The 16,041-nt window shown below is 43.8% G+C and overlaps 1 protein-coding gene across 1 annotated transcript in view; it reads left to right on the forward strand.

The window, feature by feature from the left end:
* The window catches only part of LOC135549436 (serine/threonine-protein kinase DCLK1-like), a 76,898-nt gene that overhangs the window by 59,814 nt on the left and 1,043 nt on the right, over nt 1-16,041 (forward strand). The window contains exon 3 of the mRNA XM_064979405.1: nt 11,386-11,485. Coding sequence (XP_064835477.1) covers nt 11,386-11,485 — 100 coding nt within the window. The remainder of the gene's footprint in view (nt 1-11,385; nt 11,486-16,041) is intronic.

A 16,041-nucleotide genomic window follows, 5' to 3' on the forward strand; every position in this document is an offset into this window, starting at 1 on the left:
ATTATATTGAGTATTATATTACATTGACTATTATATTATCTAATATTGAGTATTATATTGACTTTTATATTATCTAATATTGAGTATTATATTATCTAATATTGAGTATTATATTGACTATTATATTATCTAATATTGACTATTATATTATCTAATAGTGACTATTATATTATCTAATAATGAGTATTATATTATATTGACTATTATATTATCTAATATTGACTATTATATTATATTGACTAATATATTATATTGACTATTATATTATATTGACTATTATATTATCTAATATTGAGTATTATTTTGACTATTATATTATTTTGACTATTATATTATATTGTCTATTATATTATATTGACTATTATATTATATTGACTATTATATTATATTGACTATTATATTATATTGACTATTATATTATATTGACTATTATATTATCTAATATTGAGTATTATATTGTCTATTATATTATATTGACTATTATATTATATTGTCTATTATATTATATTGACTAATATATTATATTGACTATTAGATTATTTTGTCTATTATATTATATTGACTAATATATTATATTGACTATTATATTATATATATTGTGGGCAGTGACAGCAATAACGGAGAGACACACCAGACAAGACACAGAGACAGCAACAGAGACAGCAACAGAGACAGCAACAGAGACAGCAACAGAGACAGAATCAGAGACAGCAACAGAATAATAGGATATGATAGAGAGAGAGACCAGACAGGACACAGAGACCGCAACAGAGACAGCAACAGAGACAGCAACAGAGACAGCAACAGAATAATAGGCTATGAAGGAGAGACACACCAGACAAGACACAGAGACAGCAACAGAGACAGCAACAGAGACAGCAACAGAATAATAGGATATGAAGGAGAGAGAGACCAGACAAGACACAGAGACAGCAACAGAATAATAGGATATGAAGGAGAGAGACACGAGTCAAGACACAGAGACAGCAACAGAGACAGCAACAGAGACAGCAACAGAGACAGCAACAGAGACAGCAACAGAGACAGCAACAGAGACATCAACAGAGACAGCAACAGAGACAGCAACAGAATAATAGGATATGATAGAGAGAGAGAGACCAGACAAGACACATAGACAGCAACAGAGACAGCAACAGAGACAGCAACAGAGACAGCAACAGAGACAGCAACAGAGACAGCAAAAGAGACAGCAACAGAGACAGCAACAGAATAATAGGATATGAAGGAGAGAGACACCAGACAAGACACAGAGACAGCAACAGAGACAGCAACAGAGACAGCAACAGAGACAGCAACAGAATACTAGGATATGAAGGAGAGAGACACCAGACAAGACACAGAGACAGCAACAGAGACAGCAACAGAGACAGCAACAGAGACCGCAACAGAGACAGCAACAGAGACAGAAACAGAGACATCAACAGAGACAGCAACAGAGACAGCAACAGAGACAGCAACAGAATAATAGGATATGATAGAGAGAGAGACCAGACAAGACACAGAGACAGCAACAGAGACAGCAACAGAGACAGCAACAGAGACAGCAACAGAATAATGGGATATGAAGGAGAGAGACACCAGACAAGACACAGAGACAGCAACAGAGACAGCAACAGAGACAGCAACAGAGACAGCAACAGAATAATAGGATATGATAGAGAGAGAGACCAGACAAGACATAGACAGCAACAGAATAATAGGATATGAAGGAGAGAGACACCAGACAAGACACAGAGACCACAACAGAATAATAGGATATGAAGGAAAGAGAGACCAGACAAGATACAGAGACAGCAACAGAATAATAGGATATGAAGGAGAGAGAGACCAGACAAGATACAGAGACAGCAACAGAATAATAGGATATGAAGGAGAGAGACACCAGACAAGATACAGAGACAGCAACAGAATAATAGGATATGAAGGAGAGAGACACCAGACAAGATACAGAGACAGCAACAGAATAATAGGATATGAAGGAGAGAGACACCAGACAAGATACAGAGACAGCAACAGAATAATAGGATATGAAGGAGAGAGACACCAGACAAGACACAGAGACCACAACAGAATAATAGGATATGAAGGAAAGAGAGACCAGACAAGATACAGAGACAGCAACAGAATAATAGGATATGAAGGAGAGAGAGACCAGACAAGACACAGAGACAGCAACAGAATAATAGGATATGAAGGAAAGAGAGACCAGACAAGACACAGAGACAGCAACAGAATAATAGGATATGAAGGAAAGAGAGACCAGACAAGACACAGAGACAACAACAGAATAATAGGACATGAAGGAGAGAGAGACCAGACAAGACACAGAGACAGCAACAGAATAATAGGACATGAAGGAGAGAGAGACCAGACAAGACACAGAGACCACAACAGAAGCTGAAGTGTTCTACAACATTATGATGAGGTGGTAAAACTGACAAAATGAAATGAATCACAGAGGCCTTATAACCTATAGAACCTTAAATGAATTGAGTCACAGAGGCCCTATAACCTATAGACCCTTAAATGAATTTAATCATAGAGTCCTTAAATGAATTGAATCATAAATTCCTTATAACCTATAGACCCTTAAATGAATTGAATCGTAGAGGCCTTATAACCTATAGACCCTTAAATGAATTGAATCGTAGAGGCCTTACAACCTATAGACCCTTAAATGAATTGAATCGTAGAGGCCTTACAACCTATAGACCCTTAAATGAATTGAATCATAGAGGCCTTATAACCTATATACCTTTAATGATGTTTCCTCAAATGTTATGTAATCGAATACATCAAACAACATTAGCTAGTAGAACTGTCAAAATATCTTAGAACTCATTCTACAGGATCATTTGGACTCATGTGTCTTTATATTCATAAATAGAACGCTGTTTCCCGGGGTTACTATGACCCCTGGGGGTTCTTGGCCTATCCACTGGGGGATAGAATATATATATATATTTTTTTAACTAGGCAAACCAGTCCCTCTTGCTTTAGCCCACATAGCATTTCGTTGCCTTATGATTTTTGTAAGTTCCTTAGTAAACCAAGGGTTCTCTGTTAATCTGGTTGGCACCCTGCCAACACACAGCTGAGATAAAAATGTGATCTAATCAAAATGTAAATATTCTTTCCATTCGTTCCTGTAACAAAATGTGCACGAAGATGAAACTGAATACTAAGTGAAACACATTGCTTTTCAATCCCACCTCAGTCAGCCATCCAGCCAGCCAGCTAGCCAGCCAACCAGCTAACCAGCCAGTCAGTCAGCCATCCAGCTAACCAGCCAGCCAGCCAGCCAGCCAGCCAATCATTCAGGTATCCAGATCCCCTTGTTATCCCAACTAACTCTCCGTGGTGCGTTTTGAAAAATCCTCTGGATCAGGTTTTCCTTGAGAAATCTCCTGCTATGGATTAGGTTAGGATCAGCCTGCTGTGGATCAGACTGTCTTTAATACAAGGAAATGGCACCCTATTCCCTACATAGTACACTACTTTAGACCAGAGCCCTATGGCACCCTATTCCCTATATAGTGCACTACTTTAGACCAGAGCCCTATGGCACCCTATTCCCTATATAGTGCACTACTTTAGACCAGAGCCCTATGGCACCCTATTCCCTATATAGTGCACTACTTTAGACCAGAACCCTATGGGCCCTGGCACTATATCAAATTCAAATCAAATGTATTTATATAGCCCTTCGTACATCAGCTGATATCTCAAAGTGCTGTACAGAAACACAACCTAAAACCCCAACCAGCAAGCAATACAGGTGTAGAAGCACGGTGGCTAGGAAAAACTCCCTAGAAAGGCCATAACCTAGGAAGAAACCGAGAGAGGAACCAGGCTATGTGGGGTGACCAGTCCTCTTTTGGCTGTGCCGGGTGGAGTTTATAACAGAACATGGCCAAGATGTTCGAATGTTCATAAATAATAATAATCACAGGCAGAACAGTTGAAACTGGAGCAGCAGCACGGCCAGGTGGACTGGGGACAGCAAGGAGTCATCATGTCAGGTAGTCCTGAGGCATGGTCCTAGGGCTCAGGTCCTCCGAGAGAGAAAAGAAAGATAGAAAGAGAGAATTAGAGAGGGCATACTTAAATTCACACAGGACAACGAATAGGACAGGAAAAGTACTCCAGATATAACAAACTGACTCTAGCCCCCGAAACATAAACCACTGCAGCATAAATACTGGAGGCTGAGACAGGAGGGTCAGGAGACACTGTGGCCCCATCCGAGGACACCCCGGACAGGGCCAAACAGGAAGGATATAACCCCACCCACTTTGCCAAGCACAGCCCCCACACCACTAGAGGGACATCTTCAACCACCAACTTACCATCCTGAGACAAGGCCGAGTATAGCCCACAAAGACCTCCGGGCACAGGGAATAGGGTACCAATACAGGTGCAGCCTGTAAGATTAGATGTTATTCACCCTCAGTCACTGGAGGTAAGACTATTATGGGTTATATATAGACCAGCTGCCAATGACTGGGCCTGTAGGCATGGTAACAGGCTGCCAGATGGGCTGGGACAGAGGGTCAGGCTCGGAAACCCACTTAGTCAGTGCAGTAAAAAAAAAAAAGAGCGAGAGAGAGAGATTGAGAATGAAGGACAGGGGAGAGATGGGGGGTCAGGGAGAGATGGAGAAGGTCAGGGGAGAGATGGAGGGGACAGGGAGAGATGGAGGGAGACAGGGAGAGATGGAGGGGGACAGGGAGTGATGGATAGGGGACGGGGAGAGATGGAGGTGGTCAGGGAGAGATGGAGGTGGTCAGGAAGAGATGGAGGTGGTCAGGAAGAGATGGAGGTGGTCAGGGAGAGATGGAGGTGGTCAGGGAGAGATGGAGAAGGTCAGGGAGAGATGGAGAAGGTCAGGGAGAGATGGAGGGAGACAGGGAGAGATGGAGGTGGTCAGGGAGAGATGGGGGTCAGGGAGATGGAGGTGGTCAGGGAGAGATGGAGGTGGTCAGGGGAGAGATGGAGGTGGTCAGGGAGATGGAGGTGGTCAGGGAGAGATGGGGAGTCAGGGAGAGATGGAGAAGGTCAGGGAGAGATGGGGGGGGTCAGGGAGAGATGGAGAGGGTCAGGGAGAGATGGAGGGGGACAGGGAGAGATGGAGGGAGGGGGACAAGGAGAGATGGAGGGGGTCAGGGAGAGATGGAGGTGGTCAGGGAGAGATGGGGGTCAGGGAGAGATGGAGGTGGTCAGGGAGAGATGGAGGGGGTCAGGGAGAGATGGAGGTGGTCAGGGAGAGATGGAGGTGGTCAGGGAGAGATGGGGGGTCAGGGAGAGATGGAGGTGGTCAGGGAGAGATGGAGGTGGTCAGGGAGAGATGGAGGTGTTCAGGGAGAGATGGGGGGTCAGGGAGAGATGCAGAAGGTCAGGGAGAGATGGGGGGGTCAGGGAGAGATGGAGGAATGAGGGAAAGTTAGTGATTGATTTTCAGTGATTGCTGGCAGAATTAGTTTCTGAATCTAGACTGACCCAGTCCCAGACTCCCCTGAAGACGTGGCCATAGTGGTGAATAGTTCAAATCAGGGCTGTAGTGATAAAACAATAGGTGGGTAAACACACCTATTATTCGCTGTGAACAAAGTAACACGTCCTATACTTTCAATGCTTTTCCCACGATAGCTTTCATGTGTGTTTACCATCCACTACACCACTGGGTTGTTGTAACTCTAGAAACGACACCAACCTCGGCCACTATGTGTGTTTACCATCCACTACACCACTGGGTTGTTGTAACTCTAGAAACGACACCAACCTCGGCCACTATGTGTGTTTACCATCCACTACACCACTGGGTTGTTGTAACTCTAGAAACGACACCAACCTCGGCCACTATGTGTGTTTACCATCCACTACACCACTGGGTTGTTGTAACTCTAGAAACGACACCAACCTCGGCCACTATGTGTGTTTACCATCCACTACACCACTGGGTTGTTGTAACTCTAGAAACGACACCAACCTCAGCCACTATGTGTGTTTACCATCCACTACACCACTGGGTTGTTGTAACTCTAGAAACGACACCAACCTCGGCCACTATGTGTGTTTACCATCCACTACACCACTGGGTTGTTGTAACTCTAGAAACGACACCAACCTCGGCCACTATGTGTGTTTACCATCCACTACACCACTGGGTTGTTGTAACTCTAGAAACGACACCAACCTCGGCCACTATGTGTGTTTACCATCCACTACACCACTGGGTTGTTGTAACTCTAGAAACGACACCAACCTCGGCCACTATGTGTGTTTACCATCCACCACACCACTGGGTTGTTGTAACTCTAGAAACGACACCAACCTCGGCCAATATGTGTGTTTACCATCCACCACACCACTGGGTTGTTGTAACTCTAGAAACGACACCAACCTCGGCCACTATGTGTGTTTACCATCCACTACACCACTGGGTTGTTGTAACTCTAGAAACGACACCAACCTCGGCCACTATGTGTGTTTACCATCCACTACACCACTGGGTTGTTGTAACTCTAGAAACTACACCAACCTCGGCCACTATGTGTGTTTACCATCCACTACACCACTGGGTTGTTGTAACTCTAGAAACGACACCAACCTCGGCCACTATGTGTGACCGTGGTAGTATGTCTGACCGTGGTAGGGAATAGGTTAAAGGTAGCAGTGCGTTAACTCAGGGTAATCCCATGATGAATTCGCAAATCCCCCTTTAAATGAGGCTAATCCAGACTCAATTGGTCAGTAACCAAACAGAAATAAGAGAGGGACAAGTGATAACCCAACCCTGGGTTTTAGTTCATTGCCTGTCAAAAACACTCTGGAAGTTGAATGTGGACTAATGCACTATAAATCTGTTTCAAATGGCACCCTATTCCCTATATAGTGCACTTGTAACGGTTTTCTTGCGGTGAAGGAGAGGCGGACCAAAACGCAGCGTGGTTATTATTCATGGTACTTTAATAAAGAAACTATACATGAATAGACTAACAAAACAGCCCTATATGGTGCAAACACAGAGACAGGAACAATCACCCACAAAACCCAACACCAAACAGGCTACCTAAATATGGTTCCCAATCAGAGACAATGACTAACACCTGCCTCTGATTGAGAACCATATCAGGCCAAACACAGAAACAGACAAACTAGACACACAACATAGAATGCCCACTCAGATCACACCCTGACCAATCAAAACATAGAAACATACAAAGCAAACTATGGTCAGGGTGTGACAGCACTACTTTAGGACAGAGCCCTATGGAGCCCTATTCCTTATATAGTACATTACTTCAGACCAGAGCCCTGCTCAACAGTAGTGCACTATATAGGGAATAGTAGTGCATTTGGGAAAAAAACTAGCTCAACATGAAATCTATTGCCTATTCAGTGTAAAGGAAGAGGTAACTTGTGAAATGTACATATTACACCAGTCTACATATTACACCAGTCTACATATTACACCAGTCTACATATTACACCAGTCTACATATTACACCCCAGTCTACATATTACACCAGTCTACATATTACACACCAGTCTACATATAACACCAGTCTACATATTACACCTGTCTACATATTACACCAGTCTACATAATACACCCCAGTCTACATATTACACCAGTCTACATATTACACCAGTCTACATATAACACCAGTCTACATATTACACCAGTCTACATATTACACCGGTCTACATATTACACCATTCTACATATTACACCAGTCTACATATTACACCAGTCTACATATTACACCGGTCTACATATTACACCAGTCTACATATTACACCAGTATACATATAACACCAGTCATATTACACAGTCTACATATTACACCAGTATACATATTACACCAGTATACATATAACACCAGTCTACATATTACACACCAGTCTACATATTACACCAGTATACATATAACACCAGTCTACATATTACACCAGTCTACATATTACACCAGTCTACATATTACACCAGTCTACATATTACACCAGTATACATATTACACCAGTATACATATAACACCAGTCTACATATTACACCAGTCTACATATTACACCAGTATACATATAACACCAGTCTACATATTACACCAGTCTACATAATACACCAGTCTACATATTACACCAGTCTACATATTACACCAGTATACATATAACACCAGTCTACATATTACACAAGTCTACATATTACACCTGTCTACATATTACACCAGTATACATATAACACCAGTCTACATATTACACCAGTCTACATATTACACCTGTCTACATATTACACCAGTATACATATAACACCAGTATACATATTATACCAGTCTACATATTACACCAGTCTACATATTACACCCCAGTCTACATATTACACCGGTCTACATATTACACCAGTCTACATATTACACCAGTATACATATAACACCAGTCTACATATTACACCAGTCTACATATTACACCAGTCTACATATTACACCAGTCTACATATTACACCAGTATACATATAACACCAGTCTACATATTACACCCGTCTACATATTACACCCCAGTCTACATATTACACCAGTCTACATATTACACCAGTCTACATATTACACCAGTCTACATATTAAACCAGTCTACATATTACACCCCAGTCTACATGTTACATCATCTCAATCCCTCATTCTCATTTTCTGTTTGTAGACTGTTTGTACTTAGGAGACTAACAGATCTCCCTCAGTACAGTACAATTAAGTTCTGTTCAGTTCTGTTCAGATCAGTTCTGTTCTGAAGGGAGTGAAAGGGAGGGACAGAGATAATGTGCATGCTGCGATGTGATCAGTAGGTATGAGTGTTAGAATATCATTCCCCCTTTCTTTCCTATTGACTTCAGTATCATCCAACACCTCCTCTCCCTGCTTCAGTATCAACCAACACCTCCTCTCCCTTCAGAATCATCCAACACCTCCTCTCCCTGCTTCAGTATCAACCAACACCTCCTCTCCCTGCTTCAGTATCATCAACACCTCCTCTCCTGCTTCAGTATCAACCAACACCTCCTCTCTCCTGCTTCAGTATCATCCAACACCTCCTCTCCCTGCTTCAGTATCAACCAACACCTCCTCTCTCTGCTTCAGTATTATCCAACACCTCCTCTCCCTGCTTCAGTATCATCCAACACCTCCTCTCCCGCTTCAGAATCATCCAACACCTCCTCTCCCTGCTTCAGTATCAACCAACACCTCCTCTCCCGCTTCAGTATCATCCAACACCTCCTCTCCCTGCTTCAGTATCAACCAACACCTCCTCTCCCGCTTCAGTATCATCCAAAACCTTCTCTCCCTGCTTCAGTATCATCCAACACCTCCTGTCCCCGCTTCAGTATCAACCAACACCTCCTCTCCCCGCTTCAGTATCATCCAAAACCTCCTCTCCCTGCTTCAGTATCATCCAACACCTCCTCTCCCTGCTACAATATCATCCAACACCTCCTCTCCCTGCTTCAGTATCAACCAACACCTCCTCTCTCCGCTTCAGAATCATCCAACACCTCCTCTCCCTGCTTCAGTATCAACCAACACCTCCTCTCCATGCTTCAGTATCACCCAACACCTCCTCTCCGTGCTTCAGTATCATCCAACACCTCCAGTCCTCGCTTCAGTATCAACCAACACCTCCTCTCCCTGCTTCAATATCATCCAACACCTCCTCTCCCTGCTTCAGTATCAACCAACACCTCCTCTCCCTGCTTCAGTATCAACCAACACCTCCTCTCCCTGCTTCAGTATCAACCAACACCTCCTCTCCCTGCTTCAGTATCAACCAACACCTCTTCTCCCTGCTTCTGATGGAGACGTTTTATATGTCTATTCCTTAGTGGTTAGCACACACACTCACACACTTACACACACTTACACACACACACACACACTTACACACTTACACACACACTTGCACTCTCGCACTACACCCACGCTGGCACCAGTTACCCAGTTTCTTTGACGATGTGCTCTAGTTGCCTAGGAACAGGCTGTGATGTCATAGTGGATGTGTAGTTCTGATGGAAGGGGAGATATCCTGTCTCCCCCATCTCTCTCCCCCCATCTCTCTCTCTCCCCCATCTCTCTCCCTCTCTATCTCTCTCTCTCTCTCCCCCATCTCTCTCCCCCCATCTCTCTCTCTCTCTTCCTCCCCATCTCTCTCCCTCCCCATCTCTCACTCCCCCCCATCTCTCCCTCTCTCTCTCTCTCTCCCCCATCTCTCTCCCCCCATCTCTCTCTCTCTCTTCCTCCCCATCTCTCTCCCTCCCCATCTCTCACTCCCCCATCTCTCTCCATCTCTCTATCTCTCTCTCTTCCTCCCCATCTCTCACTCCCCCATCTCTCTCTCTCTCTCTCTCTCTCTCTCTCTCTCTCTCTCTCTCTCTCTCCCCCATCTCTCTCCCCCATCTCTCTCTCTTCCCCCCATCTCTCTCCCCCCATCTCTCTCTTTTCCCCCCCCCATCTCTCTCCCCCATCTCTCTCTATCTTCCTCCCCATCTCTCTCCCCCTCCACCTGTCTCTCTCTCTCCCCATCTCTCTCCCCCCATTTCTCTCTCTCTCTCTCTCTCCCCATCTCTCTCTCCCCATTTCTCTCTCTCTCTCTCTCTTTATATTGGTGGATGTTGTGTAACTCAACTGGGTTTCCTGAATGATTGACACCAGAACACCCAGATCTAATTCGGATGATCTGGGTGTCGTTCTGAGGTAGCAGTGTGTTGAGGTGACGACCGCCGCCCACGAAGGGTCGCAGCGTCACCGTAGCAACCGCTAATTCACAGCCTTCTATGTGTGTGTGTGTGTGTGTATGTATGGGGTTTCAAAGGTGAAATAAACAATTAAAATGAATAGTAAACATTACACATACAAAAGTTCCAAATTAATAAAGACATTTCAAATGTCATATCATATCTATGTACAGTCTGTATATGACCTCTAACCCTCCAGCCCGTATATGACCTCTAACCCTCCAGTCTGTACAGTATATGACCTCTAACCCTCCAGTCTGTATATGACCTCGAACCCTCCAGTCTGTATATGACCTCTAACCCTCCAGTCTGTATATGACCTCTAACCCCCCAGTCTGTATATGATCTCTAACCCCCCAGTCTGTATATGACCTCTCACCCTCCAGTCTGTATATGACCTCTCACCCTCCAGTCTGTAAATGACCTCTAACCCTCCAGTCTGTATATGACCTCTAGCCCTCCAGTCTGTATATGACCTCTAGCCCTCCAGTCTGTATATGACCTCTAACCCTCCAGTCTGTATATGACCTCTAACCCTCCAGTCTGTATTTGACATCTAACCCTCCAGTCTCTGTGTGTTCCTCCAGGTGACATGTCTCCAAGACTTCTTCGGTGACGAGGACATCTTCGTAGCGTGTGGACCGGAGAAATACCGTTACCAAGACGACTTCCAGCTGGAAGAGAGCGGTGAGATACGCTACTTCCTGTGTGTGTGTGTGTATCCTGTCTCTGTCTCTCTGTTAGCCTGCTTTCTTTGATCAACCCAGTCTGTGTCTGCCCTTAATCTCTCCATCTCTCCATCTCTCCATCTCCTCATCTCTCCATCTCTCCATCTCCCCATCTCTCCATCTCCTCATCTCTCCATCTCCTCATCTCTCCATCTCCTCATCTCTCCATCTGCCCATCTCTCCATCTACTCATCTCTCCATCTCTCCCTCTGCCCATCTCTCCCTCTGCCCATCTCTCCATTTCTCCATCTACTCATCTGCTCATCTTCCATCTACTCATCTACTCATCTTCCATCTCTCCATCTACTCATCTCTCCATCTCTCCATCTACTCATCTCTCCATCTCTCCATCTACTCATCTACTCATCTACTCACCTTCCATCTCTCCATCTACTCATCTCTCCATCTCTCCATCTACTCATCTCTCCATCTCTCCATCTACTCATCTACTCATCTACTCACCTTCCATCTCTCCATCTACTCATCTTCCATCTCTCCATCTACTCATCTTCCATCTCTTCATACCCTCCCTCCCTCCCTCCCTCCCTCCCTCCCTCCCTCCCCCTCCCTCCCTCCCTCCCTCCCTCCCTCCCTCCCTCCCTCCCTCCCTCCCTCCTTCCCTCCCTCTCTGAAACAGTTTCTGCCAATCATATTCCAGACGATGAATCGCTCCCTCTAACATCTCCAACTAACTCTGTAGATGATCAGAATATCTCACAGAACCTATTCACCTGCTCATGTTCATGTCTCTCTTCAATTTAAACTCAATTTCAATTCAAGGGGCTTCATTGGCATGGAAATATATGTTAACATTGCCAAAGCAAGTGAAGTCGATAATATACAAAAGTGAAATAAACAATTAAAATGAACAGTAAACATTACACTCAAAGAAGTTCCAAAAGAATAAAGACATTTCAAATGTCATATTATATATATATACAGTGGGGCAAAAAAGTATTTAGTCAGCCACCAATTGTGAAAGTTCTCCCACTTAAAAAGATGAGAGAGGCTTGTAATTTTCATCATAGGTACACGTCAACTATGACAGACAAAATGAGAAGAAAAAACCCCCAGAAAATCACATTGTAGGATTTTGAATGAATTTATTTGCAAATTATGGTGGAAAATAAGTATTTGGTCAATTACAGAAGTTTATCTCAATACTTTATTATATACCCTTTGTTGGCAATGACAGAGGTCAAACGTTTTCTGTAAGTCTTCACAAGGTTTTCACACACTGTTGCTGGTATTTTGGCCCATTCCTCCATGCATATCTCCTCTAGAGCAGTGATGTTTTGGGGCTGTTGCTGGGCAACATGGACTTTCAACTCCCTCCAAAGATTGTCTATGGGGTTGAGATCTGGAGACTGGCTAGGCCACTCCAGCACCTTGAAATGCTTCTTACGAAGCCACTCCTTCGTTGCCCGGGCGGTGTGTTTGGGATCATTGTCATGCTGAAAGATCCAGCCACGTGTCATCTTCAATGCCCTTGCTGATGGAAGGAGGTATTACATTTACATTTACATTTAAGTCATTTGGCAGACGCTCTTATCCAGAGCGACTTACAAATTGGTGAATTCACCTTATGACATCCAGTGGAACAGCCACTTTACAATAGTGCATCTAAATCATTTAAGGGGGGGTGAGAAGGATTACTTTATCCTATCCTAGGTATTCCTTAAAGAGGTGGGGTTTCAGGTGTCTCCGGAAGGTGGTGATTGACTCCGCTGTGCTGGCGTCGTGAGGGAGTTTGTTCCACCATTGGGGGGCCAGAGCAGCGAACAGTTTTGACTGGGCTGAGCGGGAACTGTACTTCCTCAGTGGTAGGGAGGCGAGCAGGCCAGAGGTGGATGAACGCAGTGCCCTTGTTTGGGTGTACGGCCTGATCAGAGCCTGGAGGTACTGCGGTGCCGTTCCCCTCACAGCTCCGTAGGCAAGCACCATGGTCTTGTAGCGGATGCGAGCTTCAACTGGAAGCCAGTGGAGAGAGCGGAGGAGCGGGGTGACGTGAGAGAACTTGGGAAGGTTGAACACCAGACGGGTATTCACTCAAAATCTCACGATACATGGCCCCATTCATTCTGTCCTTTACACGGTCCCTTTGCAGAAAAACAGCCCCAAAGCATGATGTTTCCACCCCCATGCTTCACAGTAGGTATGGTGTTCTTTGGATCCATCTCAGCATTCTTTGTCCTTCAAACACGACGAGTTGAGTTTTTACCAAAAAGTTATATTTTGGTTTCATCTGACCATATTACATTCTCCCAATCTTCTTCTGGACCATCCAAATGTTCTCTAGCAAACTTCAGACGGGCCTGGACATGTACTGGCTTAAGCAGGGGGACACGTCTGGCACAGCAGGATTTGAGTCCCTGGCGGCGTAGTGTGTTACTGATGGTAGGCTTTGTTACTTTGGTCCCAGCTCTCTGCAGGTCATTCACTAGGTCCCCCCGTGTGGTTTTGGGATTTTTTCCACCATAATTTGCAAATAAATTCATGAAAAATCCTACAATTATGATTTTCTGGATTTTTTTCTCATTTTGTCTGTAATAGTTGAAGTGTACCTATGTACCTAGTTCTCCCACGTGAAAATTACAGGCCTCTCTCATATTTTTACGTGGGAGAACTTGTACAATTGGTGGTTGACTAAATACTTTTTTGCCCCACTGTATACAGTGTTGTAACGATGTGCAAATAGTTAATGTACAAAGTGGAAAATTAATAAACATAAATATGTGTTGTATTTACAATGGTGTTTGTTCTTCACTGGTTGCCCTTTTCTTGTGGCAACAGGTCAAAAATCTCGCTGCTGTGATGACACACTGTGGTACTTCACCCAGTAGATATGTGAGTTTATCAAAATCGGGTTTGTTTTTTAATTATTTATGGATCTGTGAAATCTGAGGGAAATACAGTGCCTTGCGAAAGTATTCGGCCCCCTTGAACTTTGCGACCTTTCGCCACATTTCAGGCTTCAAACATAAAGATATAAAACTGTATTTTTTTGTGAAGAATCAACAACAAGTGGGACACAATCATGAAGTGGAACGACATTTATTGGATATTTCAAACTTTTTTAACAAATCAAAAACTATAGCAAAATTATTCAGCCCCTTTACTTTCAGTGCAGCAAACTCTCTCCAGAAGTTCAGTGAGGATCTCTGAATGATCCAATGGTGACCTAAATGACTAATGATGATAAATACAATCCACCTGTGTGTAATCAAGTCTCCATATAAATGCACCTGCACTGTTGATAGTCTCAGAGGTCCGTTAAAAGTGCAGAGAGCATCATGAAGAACAAGGAACACACCAGGCAGGTCCGAGATACTGTTGTGAAGAAGTTTAAAGCCGGATTTGGATACAAAAAGATTTCCCAAGCTTTAAACATCCCAAGGAGCACTGTTGATAATATTGAAATGGAAGGAGTATCAGACCACTGCAAATCTACCAAGACCTGGCCGTCCCCTCTAAACATTCAGCTCATACAAGGAGAAGACTGATCAGAGATGCAGCCAAGAGGCCCATGATCACTCTGGATGAACTGCAGAGATCTACAGCTGAGGTGGGAGACTCTGTCCATAGGACAACAATCAGTCGTATATTGCACAAATCTGGCCTTTATGGAAGAGTGGCAAGAAGAAAGACATTTCTTAAAGACATCCATAAAAAGTGTTGTTTAACGTTTGCCACAAGCCACCTGGGAAACACACAAACATGTGGAAGAAGGTGTTCTGGTCAGATGAAACCAAAATTGACTTTTGGCAACAATGCAAAACATTATGTTTGGGCGTAAAAGCAAGACAGCTCATCACCTGACCACACCATCCCCACTGTCAAACATGGGGGTGGCAGCATCAGGTTTGGGCCTGCTTTCTTCAGCAGGGACAGGAAGATGGTTAAAATTGATGGGAAGATGGATGGGCCAAATACAGACCATTCTGGAAGAAAACCTGATGGAGTCTGCAAAATACCTGAGACTGGGACAGAGATTTGTCTTCCAACAAGACAATGATCCAAAACATAAAGCAAAATCCACAATGGAATGGTTCAAAAATAAACATATCCAGGTGTTAGAATGGCCAAGTCAAAGTCCAGACCTGAATCCAATCGAGAATCTGTGGAAAGAACTGAAAACTGCTGTTCAAAATGCTCTCCATCCAACCTCACTGAGCCGAGCTGTTTTGCAAGGAGGATTGGGAAAAAAATTCAGTCTCTCGATGTGCAAAACTGATAGAGACATACCCCAAGCGACTTACAGCTGTAATCGCAGCAAAAGGTGGCGCTACAAAGTATTAACTTAAGGGCTGAATAATTCTGCACGCCAAATTTTTCAGTTTTGATTTGTTAAAAAAGTTTGAAATATCAATAAATGTCGTTCCACTTCTTGATTGTGTCCCACTTGTTGTTGATTCTTCACAAAAAAATACAGTTTTATATCTTTGTTTGAAGCCTGAAATGTGGCAAAAGGTCGCAAAGTTCAAGGGGGCCGAATACTTTCGCAAGGCACTGTAT

The sequence above is a fragment of the Oncorhynchus masou genome, chromosome 12, assembly GCF_036934945.1.
Source record: "Oncorhynchus masou masou isolate Uvic2021 chromosome 12, UVic_Omas_1.1, whole genome shotgun sequence".
In the NCBI taxonomy this organism is placed as follows: domain Eukaryota; kingdom Metazoa; phylum Chordata; class Actinopteri; order Salmoniformes; family Salmonidae; genus Oncorhynchus; species Oncorhynchus masou.